The sequence below is a fragment of the Thamnophis sirtalis genome, unplaced genomic scaffold, assembly GCF_051295495.1.
Source record: "Thamnophis sirtalis isolate CommonGarterSnake01/CBP01778 unplaced genomic scaffold, rThaSir2_p1.2 scaffold_11, whole genome shotgun sequence".
Lineage (NCBI taxonomy): Eukaryota > Metazoa > Chordata > Lepidosauria > Squamata > Natricidae > Thamnophis > Thamnophis sirtalis.
The window spans coordinates 31,079,938-31,106,403 of record NW_028261391.1 but is presented as its reverse complement, the minus strand read 5'-3'; the positions used below and the strand labels follow the sequence as shown (position 1 = coordinate 31,106,403).

Below are 26,466 nucleotides of genomic sequence, written 5' to 3'. Positions count from 1 at the left end.
TTGATATAATAATATATATAATATATAGAGGAGCAATATATATATGTATTACCCTTTCACCTTAACATAACTCTTAAATAACCTTTATGTATGATCTTTACATCTATTCTCTAGCCATTTGTACCATATGTCCCAAATCCTACCGTGTTTCCTCAAAAATAAGACAGGGTCTTAATGTCTTTTGACCCTTGAAATAAGCGCTTGGCCTTATTTTAGGGGAGATCTTATTATTTTTGAGGTGCAGGAGGCGGCGAGCGTGGTCACCTCATGTCTGCTGCTGCTTTGCAATATTTTCAGGGAGAGCTTATTTTGGGGGGGAGGGCTTATTTTAGCGCATGCGCTCAAAAGCCCAATTGGGCTTATTATCCGGGGAGGTCTTGTTTTCAGGGAAACAGGGTATAATATTCCATTTCTTCTCTGTATTTTAGTTCCATAGTTAACATGTTCATCTCTGCACAATCAAGTACCTTTTTAATCAACATTCCCTCAGAGGGAGTGTTGTCCTATTTCCAGTTTTGTGCGTATGTAATTCGGGCCGCGATTGTCATGTGGAGTATAATATACTGAGTTTTCTTACATCAATTTGCTCTTATTATGCCTAGTAAGAATAATTCCGGTTTCAACTTGATTTTTTGTTCCGTGATTTCCTCTAATATTACAATATTATATGAAGGTAAGCCAATACTTAGTTCTGACGCATGACAGAGATAGTTATATTTACTTGTGTTGTTTTGAAATGCTGGACTGAAGCCCTGTCTGCAGGAGTGCTATCAGGAGTCAAAGATCTAGAAGGCCTCAAACCCCATAACATTCTTTATTAGGATTGAGTTACATAGTTCCTTCCCACCCAGGCCTTCACAGCCACAAGGCATTGAGTCAGCACATGAATAGAATTGCTTTCTGCTGACAAGGATGGAGATCTATAACTGACTATGACCCACTTATTGATGATAAAGCATCCAAATGACCAGTAATTTCAAATAGATGTGAATCCCAAGTGTTGTTTCAGCAACAAGTACAGTTGATGAACTAGAAAGCAGAGAGTTCTTTGCACCCATTGCAGACTTAGTGGACTATGGAAGAATATTTTTTTATGTGCTGTCCCATGGCTTTTCTCCTACAGCATGTTTTAGAGCTTACTACTTTATCCTGTAGCCATTTTCCTTCCTGTACTATGGTATGGTATGGTATGTCATGTTTATGGCTAAGAATGGTGTACAAATTCAGAAAATTATTGAACAAAGAAGAGTTGTGCAAAACACAGTTTAGTAATATATGAAACCATCCAGTAAGAAAGATAAGAAACCATATGACATTGGGGGGGGGAGTGGTTTGGTTTCAGAGGTGCTAGTGGAAATTTTGAGTAGTTCACAGAACCAGAAAATAGGCTGGCCCTGCCCCTACTGTCTCCCAGTCTCCCAGTTGATCATCTTTTTTTTTTTAATAAATGTTTTTTAATTTTAGTTTAAAACAGGTACACATCTTTCTTTACATCTGTAGAAAATGTATCAATCAATTACAGATAAGTTTTGGTACATCTCCTCCACAGTCAATCAACATAACTCATATTAACTAAAGCATTATTATATATCCATTTTCATTTAACTGTAATTATTATTTAGGAATATTGATGAAAGTAATAATCTTGAACAACCTCTGCCCACTCCAGTGGGGGAGAAAGGAATCAAAAAAAAAAAGAAAGAAAGAAAGAAAAAGAAAGAGGACCGATATAAAATAAAAATAAAAATAAAAAATAAAAATAATACAAAAAAAGACAAAAACGACAAAAGACAAGGCAGGGAAACAAAACAGAACACAGGTGTCTATCATAAGAAAAAAAAGAAGTATATCAACTGGTTACAACATGCTTTGGTGCTTCTCTTCCATTAACTCATATTAATTCAAATATCTCAACTCGAATATTTACCATATCAAAATCATTATATCTCCAGTTTTAATTACCTATGGTTATTTAAACATCCCTCATCCTTAGCTATGCATTACATAATTAATCCATAACACATGCTGACATTTCATTTACTTATTTGTAAAATCCTCTATTATCATCAAATCCTCATATCCTATTTTAGCTGGACATCCATAATATTTAATTATATCATATATCATAACATTTTCCCAGTATTGATTAACATTTGATTGTATGTATTTTATTTAATTTTTTAATAGTGATAATTATTATAGTTAATACTCTTTATGTATAATCTTCCAATTGTTAGTTATCATATCAGCTCCACATTTTATACATTACTATCAATATCAATTATTATTCAACTATATCTGTTACAAGAAAAAGCAATTAGATTTAACAAGTTTTCAATTGTATTCTTCAATCTATCAGCCAGTTCCAAATTATATATATTACTATCCATATCAGTCATTATTCAGCTATATCTATTACACATTAAGGTAATCAGATTTAGCTAGATTTTAAATTACGTTTTCCATCTATCAGCCAGTGTCTCTCCAATAACAAGATCTTCTCCAGCCAATTGCCACGCGTTGGATAAGTTTACCAAATGTTTTCATAATCAAATCCAGACAGAGATATTTTGGCACCTTTGAACTCTGGATGCCATTGATGAAATAATAATGTTGTCCTGGGCTTGTAAAATTTCCCAAATTAACTTTAATTCTCAAGGGTGGATTTTCCATTCCTCCTGCACTCTGTCTTTTTAAATGAATCTTCTTTATAGCTTCCCCCCTCCTTTCTTCCTCTGAGATAGACCAGACACCATTTCTCACATTTTCCGTTTGTATTTCAGGAGCATTTAAACATTCAACAATCTCAGTTTTTGCTTCATATTTTAAAATCAAATGATCCAATTTTCTTTCCAGTGTTTGGTAAGAATCAAAGAGTCCTTTACATGCGGAAAGAAGTCTCTGAAATGAAATCTTAGAGGTATTTTGGGACGCCATGATGTGTGTCGCAGTTAAAAATTGCAAACTCTTTTTTTTTTTCCACAGACTTCTTAGTCTCTCACAGGCTGTGATTGTAAACAAAGCCAAGTAGTAAAGTAATAAAAGTGTCAAATCGTAACAGGCTAATTAGTAGAAAATAAATTTTACGATCCACTTAAGGAGATTCAGAGGGGGGAGGGTGTCGAGGAGTTTCTTGAAGCATTTAAGAAGTAAAGTAACCACCAGCCATAAATCCATTAGAAAAAGCCAAGTCGCCGCTGAATTTCCTTGTTCTTTGGTTTCAGTTATCTTAAATTTTTAACGCGAACAGTCTCTCTTGGATAATAAAATCAGCTTACCAGATGACATCACTTCTAGCATTCTTAGGGGCAACCTGCAGTTTCAGTTAGCATGGAGCTAATCCAGAAAGGAATTGGCACGAGGAGTTAATACCCCCCCCCCAGAGATTTGCGAGTATCTCTGAGGTCATGGGTCTCTCCTCACCTTCACTGTCGTCTCCGGGACAGCTGGGGTTCAAAGAACCCGTCCAAAAATCCTTCGGTATAGAGGAATTTCAGGAGTAGCCTGAAACTCCATCTTCTCACTGCTAAGCCCCGCCTTCATCTCCCAGTTGATCATCTTTTGTTGCCCTGAACAGGAGAATGGAGCTGGAAAGCAGGTTAGTGGGATGGGCAGGGAATGGGGATTTTGCACTATCCTTCCCCTGCCTCGCCCACAAAGCCATGCCCACAGAACCAGTAGTAAATTTTTTTGAATTCCACCACTGTTTGGTTTGCAAATATTTGATGAGAATATAAATGATAATCTTTGTATTTTCATTTTTAGAACTGTATCTGCAACAGCAAAAACCAGTGCTTTTGTGATGGAATTAAAGGCAGTAAGGTAAGAACTATATTTAAAAAATAGATTTCCTACACATAAATAGCAATGTCCTTTTCCTGGAAAAGAAGAAAAATGCATTACTGGCCAAAAATATTGAAGGAAACTCCAGCTGGAAGTATAAGAAATATTAATTAAATGAAACAGTAGTACAGATATATTGTACTTTAAGCTACACAATTAAATACAAGTATTTTTTAAACAATATTTAACATTTGCAGAATTGGCAGGGGGCACAATAATAGATAACCTTATGATGAAGCACCTTTGTGGTCATAAAAGGATGGACCCAACAGAAAAAAAGGCTATCTTCAGCAGCAAAAGGTTAAGTTTCCATTTGCAAAGAGTAAGGAGAATAACCCGAAAGGATGGGTCTTAGAGCTGTTACCAAAGTGATATTTAGTCAAGCAGAACTTGCATCAGAGGTGGTATTCACCAGGTTCTGACCAGTTCTAGAGAACGGGTAGTTGAAATTTTGAGTAGTTCAGAGAACTGGTAAATACCACCTCTGATTGATCCCACCCCCATCTATTCTCTGCCTCCTGAGTCCCAGCTCATTGGGAGGAAATGGGGATTTTGCATTAACTTTCCCCTGGAGTGTGGAGGGAATGGAGATTTTACAGTATCTTTCCCTGCCAAGCCCACCAAGCCACCTCCACCAAGCCATGCCACGTCCACCAAGCCATGCCCACAGAACCAGTAGTAAAAAAAATTGAATCCCACCACTGGCTTGCGTCCTTTCTAAGAAACCTATTTGAGAAAATGTCTCAGAAGAGCCCCTTCCTAATTCACTTGGCAATAAAGTGACGAAGGGAGTGAAGTATATTCAGGCTTGCAAGATGCTGTCACTATAGTTTTATTAGATTGGTTTTAGATGTACATGGCATTGGTTTCTTGGTCTTGTCTACCTTGTGCGGCTGAAACCATCTTTGAAGTCAGGGTCTGATTGCAATTCTTCCAGTCTTATGGGGAATTATTATTGCAACAATAATAGTTGTGAATGCTCCAACACTGGATGTTTTTAAGAAGATGTTGGATATCCATTTGTCTGAAGTGGTGTAGGGTTTCCTGCCTAAGCAGGGGGTTGGACTAGTAGACCTCCAAGGTCCCTTCCAACTGTGTGATTTTATTCAGTGAAAAACCTTGTCTCACACAATAAAATAAAATAAAATAAATAATGTATATTAATTAGCAAGCACACTAAAGTAATTGGTTGCTTGAACTCTCTCTGATTTCCCCTTTCAGTAGGGGAATTTTTCAATATTGCATGGTTACGTCCAACTATCATTCTTAGTCACCAAATATATCCCTAAAAGAAAAAAAAAAGATTTTGTAGTAGAGGTTAAAGCATGATGATAGAGGTAATCCTCAAAAATTTAAAAATAGGTTTAGATAATGTTCGAAGTTATAGTTTCTCAAATATCTTTTATGAATCTTTATTGCAGAAGAATAGTTTTTGTCTACTGGAGACAATAACATACACCCCCAAGTGGTGAATTCTGGGATAGCACAATATCCCCAAATGCAGAAAATAATAATGTTGAGCAGGCACATTAGTTTAGCAAAATGCCATAGCAATTCTAAATTCGCATTCAGCAACTCTACAATATACAGTGTTGGTATACTGATTAAACAGCTTCCGTATATTGAAGACATTCAACCAAAGAATGAGCACATCTCCCCAAAATGGGCATTTAAAAATAACCGAAATCTAATTTATAATACTGACATGAGTAAATCATATCATACCAAGGAAGCAGAGCAAGATGATTGCACTGGCATTCTCTTGGCAATTAAATAAGTAAACATTTCAGAGAGATGAAGCAAAATTAGCTAAGCATGCAAGCATGATTCAAAGAGGCACCCTTAGTGAATTAGAAATCATTAAATATGTAAAATTTGAAGAAAAAATGGGATTGAATGTACCTCTACTTTAGTTGCATTACATGGATGAAAAACACAAAACAAAACCCAACCCAAACCCCAAAAACAAAATTAGAATCTAATGGAAAAAAGACCTTTCGCGCCCCCCCCCCCCACAAGTCCTGCAGCCTCATAAAGATACTGGAGGGAGGGAAGGAGGGAGGGAGGGAGGGAGGGATGGTACATGGAATAATGAGAAAAGAATCCTGGGAGTATAGATTTTTAGTTGAGTTATCCCAGTTGCCCAGACAAAGCAACCAGGCACTATATAAAGTAGGAAGGTGTTGGAGGTGGGTAGTCTCTTTACTTACAATGGCAAATGCTTCATTTCATGCAGTGGAGGAAAATGCACAGTACACAACTGGAGGACTGAAGGGGCACATTGAGGATAGGGTATTCTGGAGAAGTTTTGTCTATGTGGTGTTTGAGTTGAGACTAATTTGCTGGCACGTAATAGTTTAAATCAATCAATACCTTCCACAGCCACGTTCAGCCATGATTCTTAGGGAGGGAGGGAGTGCCATGGTTTGTAGAGATCCCAGGTAGAGAGAGTAACAGAGACCATGAAAACATACACATTGTTGTACAGTGGCTTTTATTATTTTATATCCGAACCAGAACTCCACCATCCAGTTCCTTTGGTTCCACCAGAAATTCTCAAGGGATGCGGAGATACTGTATTTCCTTTAGTGTGTGATAGACTTTTTTTGCATTGGAACATGTATTAAGTTCCATTAAGACCCTCCATAAGGTTTCAAAACTCTGTCTATTTAACAGTAGAGGTGTTATATTTCTGATTATCATCAGATGTCCTCTTGAAATGAGAACATCTGACCATACAATGTTCTCTTTGAAATATTGTAGACCTTTCTTGATGCTCTAGTCTTGAATTTAGGCGTCTTCTTAGAATAGGTACCAAATAGCTTGCATAATTTTTATCTACCTAATAATGAAAGTTAATGAAACTCTTCTTATTTCCAATATAGCATTCCAATATACACATTCTTGTATGTCCATTTTAAGAACGGCATCTTTGTTTGATAATGAGTTTTCACATATATGTATTCATGTACTTATGTGATGAATTATACAAAGCAGAATGCTTCCAGTTTACTTGATGTGTAGATATCTTCTGCCTAGATGTATTTTTATTATCTACATGAGCATATATTTAATGAATTACACAATGAATAGCACTATACTAAGTTTCTAGAATAACTAAAAAATAAAGTATTAAATCATTAAATTCTGTTTACAGGGAGAAAAGGGCTTGCCTGGTTACCCTGGTCTACCTGGCCAGATGGGCTTCCATGGCCCAGAAGGTCCTCCTGGACCACAAGGACCTAAGGTATTTATAATCTACTATGATTGCACATCAGTGAGTGAATTACTGATGATTTAGATAATGCTGAAAAGTACATGTTTCTGTATGCATAATTCATTGCCAAAGTCAATGGGTAGGAATCAATCATGGAACCCCTATTTGGGCAAAAGAGGACAAAGTCCTACTCCCTCACCTTGAATGCCATTCTGGCCCAAGTCTGGCCCAGATGCTAACTGATAATCTGGGAATATTCCTGTATTATAAACTTGAGCAATAAAATAGCTGATAGAAGAGAATATTTATAACAGGGTTGAACTGTGGGCTATCACTGATGATGTTATCTAGTTTGGTAATGAAACGTCTGCAAGAAAACCAGGAAGCTCAAAGAGCACCAAGGACACCATAATAAAATAGCCAATTAACTGTTTAACTGTTTAACTGTTTATTTCATTTGTATGCCGCTCTTTTCCCCCGAGGGGGACTCAGGGCGGCTCACAGCTCAAAACAAGGGAAGGGGGGGGATACAAACAATTTGACCACAACACAAAACAATACATAATTTAAAACACAACAATCATACCATTCGAGATAGGGGCACGGTTCTTTAGCCCCAGGCCTGTCGGAACAGCCAGGTTTTAAGGGCTTTGCGGAAGGCCTGGAGGGTGGTGAGGGTGCGAATCTCCACGGGGAGTTCGTTCCAGAGGGTCGGAGCAGCCACAGAGAAGGCTCTCCTCCGGGTAGTCGCCAGTCGACACTGGCCAGCGGATGGAATTCGGAGGAGGCCTAGTCTGTGGGATCTAATCGGTCTGGTGGAGGTAATTGGCAGCAGGCGGTCTCTCAATTGAATGCTTCACAAGTGGATCCAATTCAGAGGAGCTGAGAGGTGCAAGAAACTTCACTTTCCATTCTGCCATTTCCATTTCCATATGAGCTTGACAATGGACCTGACGTCTAACGTTTCATTTCCAGGCTATATACAGCAAAGAGAGTTCATAAGTAAATACAATGCCCATCTTCAATTGTTCTATCCACTCTGTAAAGTGTATCTGCTTAGCATTTAAAATACATCGTACTTCTATCATGGGATGTTTTCAAAAATGTGCCTCACTCAAATGGGGTATGAACTCTTAAATGCTCTGTAAATAAATGAATTTTGATTCTTTGGATAAACTGAACAAATAATGAAAAAATGGGTACGTTTTTTGCCACATTATTTAATTCAGATCTGTCAACAGCAACTGTTTAGCAAAAATAAGTAACAACCTTATTTAACTGTGATACAGAAATTAGACTAATTCTACAGCAGACATTCTAAAATCTTACTGATTTCAATATTAGATGTTTGAACAACATTAACAAAAATTGCTTCATTTCTACTGTTTTCTCTCATTTGATGCATTAGACCACAGAGAAATTATCACTTGTTTTTCATGTCCCTTAATCTTATATCCTTGATGTGACTCTTTATTGTTTTTCCTTCCAATAAAATATGTGTTTTTGGAGTTAGAGGATAAATTACCTCCAACAGAAGATATTTATCTCCCATCCACAAACACTTCTAGAAGAGAACGAACTGTTGAACTGTTCAACTTTGATGACTTCTGATCTTGCCTGATTTTTTTCAGGTGTTTCATTACTCAACTAGAATAACACCTGCTAGGGATATTGCATGTATTGGTCCTATTAATTCAGCATTTGCTCAATTAATAAATGAATATATTAAAGACTGAATTTAATTAGCTAACTTATGGGTGGACCCCATGGACCATTTAACATCAGAAAGCAGATCTGGTATCAGTTAAAAGTTGCTGTACAGTTGTAAAATACAGAACATTTTCTGACTATGAATATTTAATTTTATTACAGAACATTTTTGTACCGCTGTTGCTTTTATATTGCCAATCTTTTGCACTGGTGTCTATAAGTTTCACATAAGTCCTATAAGTAATCTTAAATAATAAAAATGGGGGATCCAATGTTCCCTACCTGCAGAGAAAAAGATAGTTGAGGTGATAGATAGCATCCTAAGGGATTTAAAGGATAGACATGGGTTTTTATTATTTAAATGTTAAATGACTTCGGTGATTCTCACTTGGTCTTACAATACTTATCTGGCAAATGAGATTAGAATAGAACATAGAAAAAATACATAAAATGCATATTTGAGCTTTCTGCATAAAGATAATATTTTAATCAAATTAATTCTACTTTCCTTTGCTTTGTAGGGTTTTTCAGGGCCAGTAGGTCCTGCTGGAGTTAAAGGTTCAAGGGTTGGTATTTTATTATATTAAAAATAATAATCAGCATTTAAAAATAATTGACACAATATCAAAAATTGGTGACATTCCATTGCTTGTAATGGGACATACTGTTAAATTGTCGCAAGCTAAAACCTAAATGCAATAAAATGCTTCCAAAGGAAGAAATGGTGGAATTACAGATGGCGCTGCAAAAGCAGAGCCAATGAGGTATGGCAAAGAATGAAGAGCTGGTGAATAGATCATCTCTTTGGAATCTCTCTGGATAAGAAGATGGGAGATCATCCACAGGGACTCCAAACAGTGGCTCTTTGTCAGGTGCCTGCAAAACAGCTGTCCCTGGATGGTTTCACTCCTGGGGGATGACAGTCATTTTGCTTGCAACTTCAGTTGGCACCTTTTAAAGGATTCTAAGAAATTTTAATAATGATTGGAATGAATGAACTGTTTGTTTAATATACAGGTGGTCCTCAACTTATGACCACAATGGACCCCACAATTTCCGTTGATATGTGAGATTGTTGTTCATTTTACAATCTTTCTTGCCACAATTGTTAAGTGAATCACTTAGCATGGTTTCTAAGTGAATCTGGCTTTCTCATTAAGTTGCTTGTCAAGAGGTCATAAAAGGTCATCACATGACCTCAAGTCACTGTCATAAATATGAGTCAATTGCCAAGCATCTGAATTTTGATGTGACCATGGGGATGCTGTAATGGTTGTTTAGGAGCCAAGGTGGCGCAGTGGTTAAATGCAGCACTGCAGGCTACTGCTAGATCAGCAGTTCAGCGGTTCAAATCCCACCGGCTCAGGGTTGACTCAGCCTTCCATCCTTCCGAGGTGGGTAAAATGAGGACCCAGATTGTTGGGGGCAATATTCTGACTCTCTGTAAACCGCTTAGAGAGGGCTGAAAGCCCTATGAAGCGGTATATAAGTCTACTGCTATTGCTATTGTTACCATTGGTTGTTTAAAGTGTGAAAAAGAGTCATAAGTCACTTTTTTCAGTGCTGTTGTAACTTCAAATGGTCTCTAAATGAACTGCTGTAAGTTGAGGACTACCTGCATTTTAAAATCACATTGAATGATTAAGTTTTAAATCCATTCTTAGTGCAATGTGTTGTTCTCTTCTCTCATTCTTTTATCCTTAGGGTAAGCCAGGAATTCCTGGTTACTCTGGTCCTCCAGGTCTTCCAGTAAGTATAATAACATTTATTGAACCAATCTGGATATTTGCATTTAGTTAGGCATCTTATTATTTTTATTTCTAACTTTTCAGAAAAATATATATGTATTACATCCAACTTTCATAAGCCAAGTGCTTGCCAAAGTCGAAAGTATGATCTGAGTTCTTTGAAATGGTATTGATGGTTATTTTGACAATCTTGTAAATACTTTCAGGGTGAACCTGGAAATGCTGGCCCTCATGGAGCTCCAGGTATACCAGGATGCAATGGGACAAAGGTAAGAATGAAACAGAAATTAATAACATTAAGATGCAAGTTGCAAACATAAGTAAACTAGTAGCTCTGATGCATTTGGAGTAGGATGTAGACATGGAGTAACAGAGCATGCTACCTGGAGACCCTTGAGAGTGCCTTTCTTGCCATCTTCTCTTTTTCTTTCATCCAGGGTGAGCCAGGTCTTCCAGGACTCTTAGGACAGGGGGGACTTCCAGGATTACCAGTAAGTTTTGGTCAAATATTTAAGAAATTTAAGAAATTCATTGTAGATAGATAGATAGATAGATAGATGGATGGATGGATGGATGGATGGATGGATGGATGGATGGATGGATGGATGATAGGTAGGTAGGTAGGTAGGTAGGTAGGTAGATAGATAGATAGATAGATAGATAGATAGATCGATCTGTATTTTCTTCCTGTATTTGTTAATCATCCAAACCAGAGGTGAGTTCCTACCAGTTCAGCCCAGTTCGGCCAAGTAGGTAGTAACTCAGCTGGCCATGCTCCCGAACCAGTTCTATCGGTGGCACTATAGGCACTGCCATCTTGTTTTTTGCTTCTGCACATGCACTGAAGCATTTTTTACCTACTGTGCATGCATGCATAGTGCACATCAAGCGCCCTACGCCTGAAGCACATTCCTGAGCAAACAGGCAGTAGAAGAAGCCAGAACCCACCCCTGATACAAACCTATCATAGCGAACCCTATATAACAAAGCAATACATAATCAAGAATATATAAATAATAAGATAATAATCCAAGATACAGGATAATAATACAAGATCGGAAGCAAAATTACGCAGATATGAACTGCTACGCATCAATGAACTAGAGCCAAAAACTCATTGAAAAATAAAAGCTTTCACAATTTCTCTGAATATAAGAATGGAAGAGACTTCCTGAAACTCTAGAGCAGAAGTGGGGGACTATGGCCCCTTTATGACTTGTGGACTTCAACTCCCAGAATTCCTGTACCAACCATGAATGAAGTGAGGTGAACAAGTATGGGGAGAACAAAGAGAGAATTGACAAAGGCCTTCATACTGTTTATAATACTATTGTCAGGGAGTGTAAGGCGCTTTCGTCTGACCAGTCAGAAATATAGAATTAATTAGACAACGATTTATTTTTCCCATTTCCTATATTTTCGTCATTTCTAGGTTTTTTTTGTAGCATTTAGAGATACTTGGCAATTTTAAATATTTCACTGTGCATCTATGTCCCTATTTTAGAAATGTGCATTTCTTCTCTTCATGTAATAATGTGTTTTATAATGTGTTTTTCTCCATCTAGGGTTCTAAAGGCATCAAAGGAGAAAAGGTGAGACACTTAAACAAAAAAAAATGAAATAATGATCTACAGTAGCCTAGGAACATAGGTACCCATTCTTAACTAGAATGAGTCCACAATACTATCCTTCCTTATTTGGGATTGACATTGTAGGAAGTTGTAGTTTTGTTGGAATTGAATTGCATGTAGTTGTAGTTTTTGTTGGGACATTCACAATCCATGGTTTGATACTTGTCTCCTTGGTCCTCCTACAGACACTTGTTTTCATTTCCTTACACTAAGTCATTTCTTTGCCTCTAATATTACTGTATTCTGCTCAAAGTTTTTTCAATCTTGCTATCATTTTATCAATATTATTTCTTTATTGCCTGTTATCTCACACTTTCTCTGGGAGCAGAAATCAATATTCATGGGGGTCAGTCCTTATTTTTTATCTCATAGCAAAAAAGCCCTTGAAATAGAATAATTGAGCTTCTTTACTCCATGACTGGCTGGGAATTTGACTTTGGATCTTCTTAGTCTAGTCTTAGTACCAATTTCAACATGAGGGACCACTACTTTACACTGATCGTGCAAAGTTCTCTTGGTGTGCTTGTGTATGTTTTTCCCACTGATAAAATATGGGTGAGGGAGGGGGGAATAATCACAATATATTCAAGATTGCATTACATTTACAACATTGGTATAATATTATTTCTTTGTGGTGGTATCTGCTCACAAGAACAGTCATTAATCTCATGAAGATTGCAGGAAGGTTGGTGAATGAAAGGAATAAGAGTGAACAAGGGAAATGATAAGATCTCTGGTTTTCTATTACCAATCAGAATAGAACAATTGAATAGCAGAATAACATAGTTGGAAGGGACCTTGAAGATGTCCTACTCCAACCTTCAGGTTAAGCTCAGGCCTATACCATTTCAGGCAAATGGTTGTCCAATCGCTCTACATGGGGCTGCCCCTGAAAAGTGTTCGGAGACTATAATTGGTCCAGAATGCAGCTGCGCGAGCGATACTGGGTATACCAAGATACACCCATGTTACACCTATCCTCTGCGAGCTGCACTGGCTCTCTATTGGTCTCCGAACGCGCTTCAAGGTGCTGGTTATCATCTTTAAAGCCCTACATGGCCTAGGACCTGGATATCTACAGGACCGCCTCCTGCCACATACCTCCCAGTGTCCGATAAGATCTCACACGATGGGCCTTCTCCGGGTGCCGTCAACTAGTCAATGTCGCCTGGCGGCTCCTCGGGGAAGAGCCTTCTCTGTAGCTGCCCCGGCCCTATAGAACGATCTACCCCCTGAGATCCGGACCCTCCCCACTCTCTCGGCCTTCCGAAAGTCTACTAAGACCTGGCTATTCTGGCAGGCCTGGGGCTGTTGACCCTTGATTGAGTTCCATCCCCACTAAGGTTGAGTGCATGTTGTGTTCTTTTAACTTGCTTTGTCTTTGTATTTTAAATTTTTTAGTATTTTTAAATATTTTATTTAGTATTTTTTATGTAAGCCGCCCGGAGTCCTTCGGGATTGGGCGGCATACAAATTCATTAAATCTTGAATCTTGAATCTCTTCTTAAAAACGTCCTGTGTTGGAGCATCCACAATGTCTGGAGGCAAGTCATTCCACTGATTAATTGTTCTAACTGTCAGGCAATTTCTTCTTAGTTCTAGGTTGCTTCTCTTCTTGATTAGTTTAGTTAGTTAATCATTTTTTACCATTAAACAGTTAATCAAAATATTTTTGCTACATTTAATTCTGCCATTCTGATCAATGAAATGTTTCTTTCCCCATTTAATTCTTAAGGGAGCTTCTGTAAATGGATTCAATCAAAGTTACAGTTCTTCTAAAGGTAATCCTGGATTGCCAGGAGTGCCTGGGTTTCAGGTAAGCTTGAAATATATTTTCTGAAAAATAATTGTACAAAAATGAAGAAATATATTCAGTTTAACTGGAATTGGAAATAATAGAATTTTCATAAAGTTTTTTTTTATTTTTCATTTTCATAACGTATAATCACATGTGTACTATTATATAGCCAACATCGTTGGTGTAAACATTTAATAATACAATACAAAATAACAGAATTTTCAATTAAATTAGAATCATTATATCATGCAGATCAGGATTTCTGATTTCGGGAACTATTGGGTTTATTAATCACGCATCCAAAAAAAAAGAGTGTCACAGGGTATATATTTTGTAGGCCCAAAGGAAGGAAGGAAGAGAAGGTGTGGTCCCTAGTCTAAAAATGCCTTGCCATGGTAGATGATCTTTAGACTATCTAATATAATGATGGCAATTTTATATACAACCAGTTTTGAACCTCATTTATCTCTTAAAGGGTAAGCCAGGACTTCAAGGATTACCAGGGACAATTGGACCACAAGGCCCTTCAGGTTTTCCAGTAAGAAAATTTAAATTGTTTGTACAAGTTTAAATAGAATGTTACTTTTTATTCTACTTGGAAGCTGAATTTAATGTTTCGTTATCTCAAAGATACATTTTTATACCTTTATTTATATACCGTTACATTGCTGATATACAAAACTTCGTTTGTATGTTAAAGCTTAGTTAATGTTTCTCACATCTTTTTCCTTTCTTATCAGAATGTTCTTGTCCCATTTGCCTGGGAACTCTTTCTTATTTGGGGAACTATTTTTTGTTTTGTCTTCTTCAAAGTCTTTTTACAGTTTTACTACAAACTGCATAAGCAAAATCTTCCTAAGCAAATTGTTTTACTTTTAGGTCTACTTTGAGTAGTTCTTGAGAATTTCATCATTTTCAATCAATTCACAGATTAAACACATGATGTTTTATATTATCTGTGATATTATATATTAATGCATTACATGCTAATGACAATGTATTAGCATGTTTTTATTAAATGCATATACTGCCACATCTTGCAATTCCTGAAGGTTCACAATAATGAAAAGTATTTGAAATTTTCCAACTCATGGTAAATTTAAATTAAATTAAAACATACTACATAACCTGGTCTACATCAAAAATCACTCCAAAATCTATCAGAATAAGTCCCTTTTCACAAGTTTCTGGAAAGTTATTAAGAATGAGCCCAATCTCATTTCCATGAAGAAGCCATTCCAGAGAACTAGGACTATAAAGGAGAAATTTGTCTTTGGATCTCAGCTCTCTTCAGTTCTGGAATATTTTGTGGGGAAGGAACCTATATACAGCTTTATAGATTAAAAACAGAATCTTGAATTCTTCTGATAACAGTGTAGGGTTCACAATTAGTGCTGCATGATGATAGCATCAGATAGCTGATAAAATATGAGGTGCCAAATGATGTTTAAAAGTCTCATATAGAGTGCATGCCAGTAGTCTAGATCAAGACTACTGGATCTAGACTACTGGAAGAGTGCATGAATCACTGAAGCAAGTAGCTCCAAGTAGACCCACAGCTGGCCAATTTTTTGGCTTTTGACTCTGCCTGTTCTTCCAGCAGTGGCCTCTGGTCCAGAAAACATATTTAATGATAGAGTAATACAAGTTCATCAATTAACGTGGTAATAGATAGCACCCATATTCTAAAGCTTCCAGTAAACTATTGTATCAAAAATATTAACATATGCAATTTTTCTTATTTGTTATTTTCAAACAATTAATGTATTCTTGTAATGCATTTATAACCAAAAAAACTCCCACTTTTATTTTTGTTTTGTACATTTTAGGGCACAGTAGGAAGAGCAGGACCGCAAGGGCCCAAGGTATTGTTAAAGTTATGATATACATGAACAATACAAATAATTATCTTAGCACTATTTACTTATGGTGTCACTGTTGTTTTAGACTTTCGAATGCATTTTAAATGAAGGTTTTGCCTTCTAGGGTATCATGGGTATTAATGTTATTGGATCCAAAGGAATAAAGGTAAGTATACATAATTCTCTCATTCTTACTATAATTAAACTAACATATTTCTATTTTTTTAGCTTTCCCACTAATTGAACATATATCAATATAATGGATATAACTCTTCTTCCAATCAGTTTAGTTTCTTCTGCAACATTATAAATCTATACAGGTAGCCTCAACTGTGCCCCATTTTTTTGTTCTAAGCAAGACAGTGTGAATTTTGTATAGTATTGCTCTTTTTTATCCAATAAAAATAAAAATCAGTTTAAATTGAATCCATGAATTATAGGAAAACTAGTAACTTTCTTAATTTGATAATAAAAACACATTTGTCTACTCTACTGCTATGCTGTAAGTATATTTCTCAAATGCTATTCTTTAGCATACATCATACTAAATCTCCTAATTATACATAGAAATAGTGAAGAGTAGAAGAAAAGCCTGTTTGATCATGAAAATTGTTATTTGAGCATTCTGTGCCTCATAACGGCTAAAAATTTGCATCCAGAAAGCTCACAAGGAAATCATGAGGCCAATAAACCCTGCTTGTGTTAAGAATTACTTGGTAGGCATGCAGACTGTTAACTAATGATAGTTATCTTACATTAATTTGTCTTCTATTAATTTATCAAGTCCATTTTAATAATACTTTTTAATTATTATTTCAGGGTGATTGTGGACTAATAGGTCCTCCTGGGCCATCTGGAACAGTTATTATAACATTAACTGGAGCAGAAAATACAACGGTAACAACATAATATTGTTAAGATTCAGTACAGTATGAGATGCTGTATTTATATGGCTCTTTGGGAAGTTCTGTGCATAAAGAGATATTTTAATAAATGGGATCTGGAACTAGAATTAGGTTGCTAATGCATGCTGTTTGTCACCATTTAAGGAAAGGAAGGATCTCTTTCATCATAGCAGGTTGCCCCACCTAACCAGGATAACTATGGGAGATGCAGTAGGACTTATTTCAGCAACATTATTACCATCACCCTCTTTTCCTTTCCTTTCCTTTCCTTTCCTTTCCCTTCCTTCCCTTCCCTTTCTTCCTTCCTTCCTTCCTTCCTTTCTTCCTATCAAAAACAGGCTAAAAACCCCATGAATGGGAATTGAATTTAGAGAAAAAGGACTAGATTCAAAGATTGCATATAAAAGAACAATTTATAACTTTGTGCAAATCACTTAATGCCCAAGGTATATGTAATTGACTGGTTTCTAAGCCTGGGAACAAACTAGGAGTTATTCTTCTGTTGTTTAATATCCACTGGAGGGAGGGAAAGAGTGCTGCTGGAATAGATTATCAGGAAGCAGGCCACGAATTCTGAATTCATATCTTTAAAGGAAAAGAAATCTTCAGAGGTTCTCCCCTGCCACTTCTTCCTCCCCCTTGTCCTTTAGAAAAACGAAACAAAAAATAAAAGTCCTTTAAAAGAATGAAAATACTAACTTGGCTTCAGCTTTGATCTACAGAGAAGCCTTTTTTTTTAAGTGGGAAAGGAAAGAGGGAGAGAAGATTCCAGGGCTGCTGCTTGATAAGAGAACGGTGAGAAAAAGCAGAGAGAATAAAGAGTAACTTCAAGGTCTTTGTTACAGGGATTAAAAGGAGATAAAGGAGACCAAGGTTCTCCAGGACATCCAGGACCCTCGGGAGAACCAGTAAGTTGTTCTTAATTGTTATCTCAGTTGCCACCTAAACTTTCCATAATAATATATATTTTCTTTTGTGAACTATCAATTATGATCATATTTTTACTTTCATGACTTTGATCAAACCAGGGAGGATTATGAATGCCAAGGACTTGAATACACAGAATAAAGAATGTCCACCTGACTTTACACCCACAGAATAAAGAATGTCCACTTGACTTTACACCCACAGAATAAAGAATGTCCACCTGACTTTATTTTATCTGCATACTACAAAATGAAAATGCAAACATTAAAATTACATTTACCAAAACAAAGAACAAGACAACCGATCCCCAAACACACAGTAATGAAAACGAAGAAGGAGGGGGAAACAAAGCAGGGGGAACAATGCTTGATCATTTAAGTGCAGCAGACACCGGCACATTCTTTGTCTAAAAAAATGTTAATTAATATTTTATATATACTGGCTGAATATTTCTATGGAAGTGTCTTGTATTGTACACATTTTTTCTTCAAGAAGAAAAAATTGGAAACTCATATCCAGAATTCTGTGACATTAAATATTGCATTACAAATTTTCTGTTGCTAGAAATAATTAAGGTTTATTAACAGCAGCATTTGCATTTTCCAGATGTTAAAGTATTAATTCAGTTTTGTATGTTCAGTGCATTAACATGAATTAAAATCTATTGTTTTGGGGGGGGTCTCTTTAGGGTTTATATGGTGATTCCTATACTATTAAAGGAGAGCCTGGAGACCCTGGCCATCAGGTATACATAACTCTTTTCGACAAACCTTTTTGAAAACCATCTGTTGTTGTGGAAACTGTTTTCAATCCCACATTTAAATTTATGTGTTTAGTTGCCTTTTTATAAAAATGAAGAACATTGGACCTTCATTTATATGTATTCAGTTTATTAAATCATGCTTTATTAGATTTAAATGGTGTGCTTCAGTACAAGTTTATAAATATTAGTAATGCATTTGTTTAGCAATAATGGTTATTATATGCTATACTATATCACACTGTATACTACATACTGTTCCTTTTATTATTTCTTTTATTAGGGCAGGCCAGGAAGGGATGGTGGTCCTGGTTCACCTGGTTTGTGGGTAACAAGAAAATATTGAAATTGTTTTATACCATAAATGATGAGAATTATTATTAAATTTATTATTAGTTTTTACATGTATATACTGCCAAATTCTTATGAGACTACATTCCAAATGAATCTATAATAGCAATATGGAAAAGCAGTATACTACTGCCAAAAATAAAATGACTTACATAACAATGTTCAAATTATAGAGAGGTGAATTATTAAATTCTAAGATCAGTTGCAGAAATGGCTCAAGTACAAATGTGCATATGGTTGAGTAAGAATGGAAAAATCTGCTCCTTTAGCAGATTTAGTTGTGTGTGTTCCTTGCAGTTTCTTGGAATAACACCATGGATTCTGGACCTTTGGTATGTAAAGGAAGCCAAACTAGGTACCAACCCAAACTAAATTGCTCTGGAAGAAACAAATCTAAAATAAATCAAAACCAAAATCTAGAAGGAAATGTCAAACAGCGAAACGTTTGAAACATTAGATTCATAACAGAAGAGAAAATAAACTGGAAAGCCAAAAAAACAGGTAAAGAATGGATTCAAAGTAAATAATTAAAAGAAAATTGATCTGCCCAGTGAGTATTGTTTTTCAAAATAATATCATAAACATAAAAATGGCATTTAGAGTTTACAGTATGAGAATGTTAACCTCATTTAATACCTATTATATTTCTGCAGGGAGAAAAAGGTGAAAAGGGTTTGCCAGGATTGCCTGGAAGATTTGGAACTAAGGTAAGAAAAAAGAGAGAGAGAGAAATTTTTTTTTCCTGATCAAGCACTATTTAATCATTTGGATTTAATTGTTCATTCCAACTACAATGTCATCCAGTTATCTTATTTTCCATTTATATGTCATAAAGAAGGAAATGCACTACTCAATATAATACTAGAATAATAGTTGGAAATAATTTGCAAAGGATTGGATATAATAAATCTCTTGAATTTACTCTTGCATACTTTCTCCATTACACTAATATATTTTCCTACTAACTATTCTGTAATGTTATTAATTTTTACCACAAGTAGTACAAAAATATTTTGCAGAAATAAATCTGCAAGAAGACCTAGGAAACAAATGGACATCTACAAGTAAAATGTCATGAATATAATAACTAGTCGCAGAAAAAAAAAAACATTCAATCCAGAAGCATTTAGAAAAGTTTAAGTTAAAATTGATTCTAATTGTTAAATATCAATTCTTTTAAACATGATTTTCAAATAGTCTAACATATTGTCACTTTCATAAATCCATTACAAGAAATTACAGTATTTTTCATAATTACTTCAATCTAAGTTGTTTTTATGTTTTTATGTAGGGGATAAAAGGTGAAGTTGGCCCTATGGGAAATGAAGGTCCAGTAAGTACTAATTACATGCGTTGTAACATTTTGTTACAATAAGTTTAAATCATTTATTTATAATATTTATAAACTGCCCCAATCCATACAGACTCTGGATGATGTAAGAAAATGCAACCCAAAATGAAACAATTAATAATAATAATAATATTTAACTAATTGAGATGCTTGCCCAAACAAAATTAAGAAGTCTAAGCTCACTGGAATAGCATCAATTTAACTTTCTTTGTAAAAGCATGGAGAATTAGAACTTCTGAGGGTAACGTCTTGCATATTATAAAGCGTAGGCCACCAATGAGAAATCCTGCCATCTTATCTACATCTATGAACCTTTCAGGGCGGGAAAACCTTGTATAGGTCCTACTTAAATGTCTGATCTGAACAGGCAGATTCTATTTTGGCTTCCTCATGCAAATGGTAAATAGTGCATCAAATGAAGTTCTCCCTATTTGTTTGAGTCCCAAAGCCATGAACTAATTCTTTTAGAGGAAATACAATCCATCAAGTGTAACAACCAGGACTCTTGTGTATCATTATTTGTTTTATCTTTCTTTTGTCTTGAACCTGAATTCTTAGCAGTGCTTGGTTATTTCTGAGCTTTGTCTCTATGTTCTAGATGTCTCTTTAGTCACTTGATTTCCTTTAACTACTCAAAAAAACAGGTAGCAAGTTGAGTTCAGTTACAAATTATGGATTATTACATCAAAATCTGTATTAAATAGATGAACCTGAACATATACATGGAAATGAACTGTTTGGAGGTTGCTTTGGAGGTTGACTCAGCCTTCCATCCTTCCGAGGTGGGTAAAATGAGGACCCAGATTGTTGGGGGCAATATGCTGACTCTCTGTAAACCGCTTAGAGAGGCCTGAAAGGCCTATGAAGCGGTATATAAGTCTACTGCTATTGCTATTTCTTCAGCTGTAAAGCCACAAAAGAAAAGAAGTATTTTTAGGAGCATCTGAAATTCATCCTTGAATATTTTTATAGGGCATATATCTTAGAATATCACACAGTTTATTATGCCAGCTATTGTTGCTAATGAACAACATTCTTCTCTTCATGAATTTCTTTCTGTTTCTTTTTCTCTACATCTTTTTGTCTATCCCCTTTTTTAAGACTGAGTATTATGATGGAATGCCTGGAGCAAAAGGAAATAAGGGCTTCTTAGGATATCCAGGACCTAAAGGTCAGCGTGGACCAATAGGTAAGAAACTGTCAGTTTTAGGAGGAACTAACTAGCCATGCTGCTCAGACAAAAGCATCTTGAATGGAAACTATGACATTACAAAGTAAGTGGAAGGGAGGAAGAAAAAAGAATATTCTTTAAATATTATTTTCCAGTCTCAGGAATCCTCATGCAATTTTAGTCCGGGTTTTACACTGATTTTGTTCATATACATGGTGTGTTGGTATGTATATTTGTGTGTGTGTACATATGCATATGTGTATCAGAAAAGAGGTTAGCATGAAACCAGTGATCTCTGTGTATAGATAGGCAGACAGATTATTCAAGATATAGGTATGATATCAAAACAAATTTTGATGTAGTTGTACTTAATAGTGTAAAAAAGTTGAATAAATAACACAAAATAATACTTTGTGATTAAAATGTTAGGGACTGAACCTGGGTCTACTTTTTATATAAAATCCCTGTTGATTTCTGTAAGTATCTTAGATATGTACCAGTTTACATTGCTATGATGAGATAATTGAAAAACAATATCAACATTTCATTGAAGTGAAATGGTTATATTTTGCAGGACTACAAGGTCCCTTGGGTGACATTGGAAGTCCAGGTATGTATGTTATCCGAGGATAAAATTATCTCAGTAAAATAACTGCTATGATTAAATAGCAATAGAAATTATTATTTTTTAAGTTGCAATTAAATCTTCATTGATAAGCATATTACAAAAACAGACATAAAGTGCATTTTAACCAATTACCATGGTTTTATAGGTATTTCAAGACCTGGTCTAAGCGGTGTGCCAGGTTCTCCAGGCCTCAAAGGAAAGAAAGGAGAGAGAGGACAACCAGGAATTGATGCTATTGGACCACAAGGACATCCTGGATTTCCAGGCCCACCTGGCCCAGTAGGATCAGTAGGTCCTTTAGGACAACCAGGTATAGAAATATTATATTATTATATACTTTATTCATTAAACATGAAACTCAGCCAACTGAACATTCAAAAATGCATTACAAATACCAGTGACTGGTGCTAATGGTTGATACTGTTTGCTGCCAACGTCCTAGGTATCAACCAAGTACCTTCTTAAAATATAAGATGTTTCGAGTACCGCAGTTTTTTTGCAGTTCTGCTGGTGTTATTGAAGGAAGTTGCAATTTGTTGATGTATCTTATAAAATTCTTGGACATAGTGCCAAGTGCCCCGATGACAATGGGTATCACTGTTACATGCTTCATCCATAACCGTGTAGCTTCGATGGCCAGGTCGCGATATTTCATTATTTTTTCTAGTTTTTTTTCTTCGATTCTGGCATCTCCTGGAACAGCAATATCAATAAACTGTACATTTTGGCCCTCTATAACTGTGATATCTGGTGTGTTGTACTCCAAATGACAATCTGTTTGTATTCAAAAGTCCCACAAGATCTTCACCTTCTCATTTTCAATAACTTTTTCCACTTCATCATCGTCATCGTCATCGTCGTTGTAGTAGCAGTAGTTGTAGTGCCAAAGAGCTGGACACCTGGCTCTCTGGCTACCTCCTCCCTTGCAGAACCAGGACATCCTTGGTTTACCAAAGAGCCCTGGGAAATGCAATGAAACAATAGAAGGGATGATTGGAACAGAAGAGCAGCAACATATAAGAGCTTACAACATATGGGTAGCATAGGTTACTTACTTCTGCCTGACCATATGGATAGATTATCGTCCTCCCCGACAATTGTTTAGGGTGAATTTCTCCCTGTGGGCACCAGTAGGGAGCAAAAGCTTCCCTTCAGCTACTGTCAATTATTTAGGTTGATATCATCCTGCTAATCAAATCACTCAAGCTTGCTCAGTCTGGATCTTTATGGACAGGATTTAATGGAATGATTGGAGTAGTGTTTTGCAATGTTATATGGAACCAGGGGTGGGTTCCGGCAGTCACTACTCGCTCGTGGGTGCACCACGTGTGTGCATGTGAATACACGTTCTTGATGCGCGCTGCACGTACATGTGTGGTACAATAAAAATTGTTCTGCGCATGCACAGAAGCAAAAAACAAGATGGTGGTGCCTATGGTGCCACCCGGAGAACTGGTTCGGGGGCGTGGCAGGCCTGGGTATCTGCCAGTTCCAGCGATTCAGGCCACCAAACCACTACCAGTTTGGCCAAACCGGGCCGAAATGGTAGGAATCTACCACTGTTTGGGACTCATCTGGCCCTATCAGTTTGAAAGAAATTGATAGGGTATTTTGCTGGATAAACTACAAACCCTTATACTGACCTATGCACTACTTAGCTTTTTTCTGAAGTGTATGGGGGTATGGATCCAAGAGATAGCCAAACATTATTGAGGTAGAAGGTTATAAAAGCTGCCTTGAAATAGATGGTGGTACACCATCCCTGAAGACATCTTCCTGAAGGGATCTGGCTGTTATAGTTAATAATACCCAAAGTGCAATCTTTCTTTTCTTTGAAAGATGTGGAGAAAGTCATGGGGATTCAACTGTAGAGTGCCATGCAGGAAGCAAATTAATGTTAGCTCTGTTCTAGTTCAATTAATCTTGAATACTTTTATTTTGTATATTTGTATCTGTTTGCCAAGGAATTCTTTTAAAAAGTTTACTAGTAATTTTCAGGCTGGATTATTCCAGCGCCAATTTCCCATGCAAATTAGTTTTCAATTTAAATGCCTTTCCCAGGTTTGTCTATAAATGTTTGTCAGGCTTCAACACAAAAAGAAAAAGGATTTTCTAAAGTAAGAGCAGAATTTGTGTCAAAACAATATTCATCTTACTATTTCAGGTGAAGCAGATATTCAGTAGTCTCAGAATAATGAAATGGACATGTCAAATATTTTCCCCCTTTTCAGACCTACAGACATAAAGCTCAACCAACAAGAATTACTTTGGAATGGTTTTCCTCTTCTATACTGTTAATGCTATTAAATGAATTCATCTTTAACTTCAGAAAGTAATATCAATTTCCTGCCATTACTCTTATGAACAACGTAAAAAGTTATATTTTATCTATTTCATCAAAACAGGTACAATAACTTTTCAAAAAGGTCCACAAGGAATTCCTGGGAGCCCAGGATGTATAGGTCCTCCAGGCCCATTAGGAGATGATGGAGAAAAAGGTCAGCTCCTTTGTTGTGAATATATTTCTAAATTTTATTAGTTTGAGAATCTAAGCACACAGATGAATGGGATTAAATCAGTTTCTTTCTATCAACTCAAGCAGAGTTATGTCTAAATGACCAAATTACTTATAATAGCTTAGTTGTTGGTATTATCATTTCATTTTATTTATTGACCAAGCCATTTGTTGCAATCAGATTGTTGAAACTTAATTGGGAAGATATGGATTTGTAATTTCTTCTACTTTTCACCCTATCCATCTTCTGATCTCTTTAATGCCCATAAATCTTAAACTAGGGAGTTTTTCTAGTCCTTAGCTATTAGGGAGGATGGAGGAACAATTGTACAGAGTTTTAGCACCCTAAAAAAGGAAGTCTAAAAATACATCTAGAATTCCCGCAATTCCTCTTTGCCTTTTGAAAAATGAGATAGATCACCTTAATTGATCCCTTATCCCTGCATGTAAATTCTATGTAATCATCAGTCCAAGCATCATAAGAAGGTATTCACCCATGATAAGGAAGTTATTGAATCCCATTATCCGCCTCCCATCAGAACTTAAGGAAAGCAAAAATAAAATTTTTAGTTTCTTCTACAAAACGAATGGAAGGGGAGAAGAAAGGAGAGTAGAGGAAAAGGCGTAATGGTGCATTTTGCTGGCAGAGATTACATTGAATGGATTTATTTACAGAAGACACTTATGCACAGTTTAAATGACTATATTTGACTGAATTAATCTCATTTAGTCATAGTGTTAAGACCCAGGTTCAAATTTCTTCTCAGCTATGGAAGCTTAGTGAATGACTTAGGCCAATCACTATCTCTAAACCCAACTTAACTCCTACATTTTTTTTTGCGGGGGAAAAAACTGGAAGGAGTGCTGTGTATGTCACCTTCAGCTCTCAGACTATAAATAAATAAAACTAGGATTCTGAGGACATGTAACATACTAGACTTAAGTGGAAATACTTAATTTGTAATAATGAAATGTGTTGTGAAAACTGACAAGCAGTTCTGTGTGGTCTGTAAGCATGGTCATTGTTTCTCAGAATAAATTTTCTTGCAAGTTTGCTGTGAAGGTCACAGAGCAAAGTTTCATTTGTGCTACAATCACCACTTGAGAAACAGGAGACCAAACATCTGATTAAAAGGTGTCTGCAAGTCCAGTCTGGTTTGGTCACTGGGACCAGAGGCTTTGTCTTCTGAGCTTTTGCTTTCATGCTAGAGAGAAGTTCCCTGAAGATGGGATCCACCATAATTCCAAAAGCTTGAAACACAAAACGTCTCATCCCAATGACCCACCCAGATTGGATCCTGCAGCATTATCCTGGGACACGTATTTTTGTCTTCATTCGTTCGAAAAAGATGTCTCTTGTTGCAGTTTGGAGCAGTATTATTTTTTAATAAATTGCTTGCTATTACAATTATTGTACAAAAGTATTTTGACATCTTCTCACTGAAAGTGCTGTATTGCTGAGCACAAAAAATTAATGCCCAATTGATTAAGTTTATGATATTATTGTACTTCATCTTCATTGCAGATAAGTATATAGGTTTCTCTAAGGCACTTATCCTTTTGATTCAGTGATGATTTACCCATCAAGTTTTTCACATGTGACCAAATGTAATTGTAGGTGAAGAATCAGGCCCGTGTACCGAATGTACTTATATTATGGGACAACCTGGTCCTGCCGGTGTTGCTGGAGCAGAGGGTCAGCAGGGTAGGAAAGGTAAAAAAAATGCAGGTGATACTTACATATTATTAATGATTGAAATATATCAGTCTGCAGTTTTAGAAGTGGTGGACCTAAAAATAGAAATATGAAATATTTTGTTATGTATCTATTCCATTGATTATAATTTAAAGAATGTACTTTATTGCACTGTTGGATAAAGGGAATGACATAATCAATCAAACAAAAATGTAAGATCAGAAAGCTTCTGGGCACTGGAAGGAATTCAATGTAAAAAGGATGCCTTTAGTAGACTTATATGAAGCACCTGAACTAGGACTGCCAACTCTGGGCTTCAAAAGTCTGGATTTTTACTAGAAGGCTGCAAAGAG

The 26,466-nt window shown here is 36.1% G+C and overlaps 1 protein-coding gene across 1 annotated transcript in view; it reads left to right on the top strand.

The window, feature by feature from the left end:
- Positions 1-26,466, top strand: part of COL4A3 (collagen type IV alpha 3 chain) — a 75,282-nt gene that overhangs the window by 13,556 nt on the left and 35,260 nt on the right. The window contains exons 2-23 of the mRNA XM_087725464.1: positions 3,766-3,822; positions 7,001-7,090; positions 9,292-9,336; positions 10,475-10,519; positions 10,725-10,787; positions 10,956-11,009; positions 12,084-12,110; positions 13,885-13,965; positions 14,423-14,485; positions 15,777-15,812; positions 15,934-15,975; positions 16,629-16,706; positions 17,560-17,622; positions 18,330-18,386; positions 18,685-18,729; positions 19,406-19,459; positions 20,044-20,085; positions 21,205-21,292; positions 21,849-21,884; positions 22,048-22,212; positions 24,308-24,400; positions 26,036-26,131. Of these exons, the coding sequence (XP_087581590.1) occupies positions 3,766-3,822; positions 7,001-7,090; positions 9,292-9,336; positions 10,475-10,519; positions 10,725-10,787; positions 10,956-11,009; positions 12,084-12,110; positions 13,885-13,965; positions 14,423-14,485; positions 15,777-15,812; positions 15,934-15,975; positions 16,629-16,706; positions 17,560-17,622; positions 18,330-18,386; positions 18,685-18,729; positions 19,406-19,459; positions 20,044-20,085; positions 21,205-21,292; positions 21,849-21,884; positions 22,048-22,212; positions 24,308-24,400; positions 26,036-26,131 (1,420 nt within the window). The remainder of the gene's footprint in view (positions 1-3,765; positions 3,823-7,000; positions 7,091-9,291; positions 9,337-10,474; positions 10,520-10,724; positions 10,788-10,955; positions 11,010-12,083; positions 12,111-13,884; positions 13,966-14,422; positions 14,486-15,776; positions 15,813-15,933; positions 15,976-16,628; positions 16,707-17,559; positions 17,623-18,329; positions 18,387-18,684; positions 18,730-19,405; positions 19,460-20,043; positions 20,086-21,204; positions 21,293-21,848; positions 21,885-22,047; positions 22,213-24,307; positions 24,401-26,035; positions 26,132-26,466) is intronic.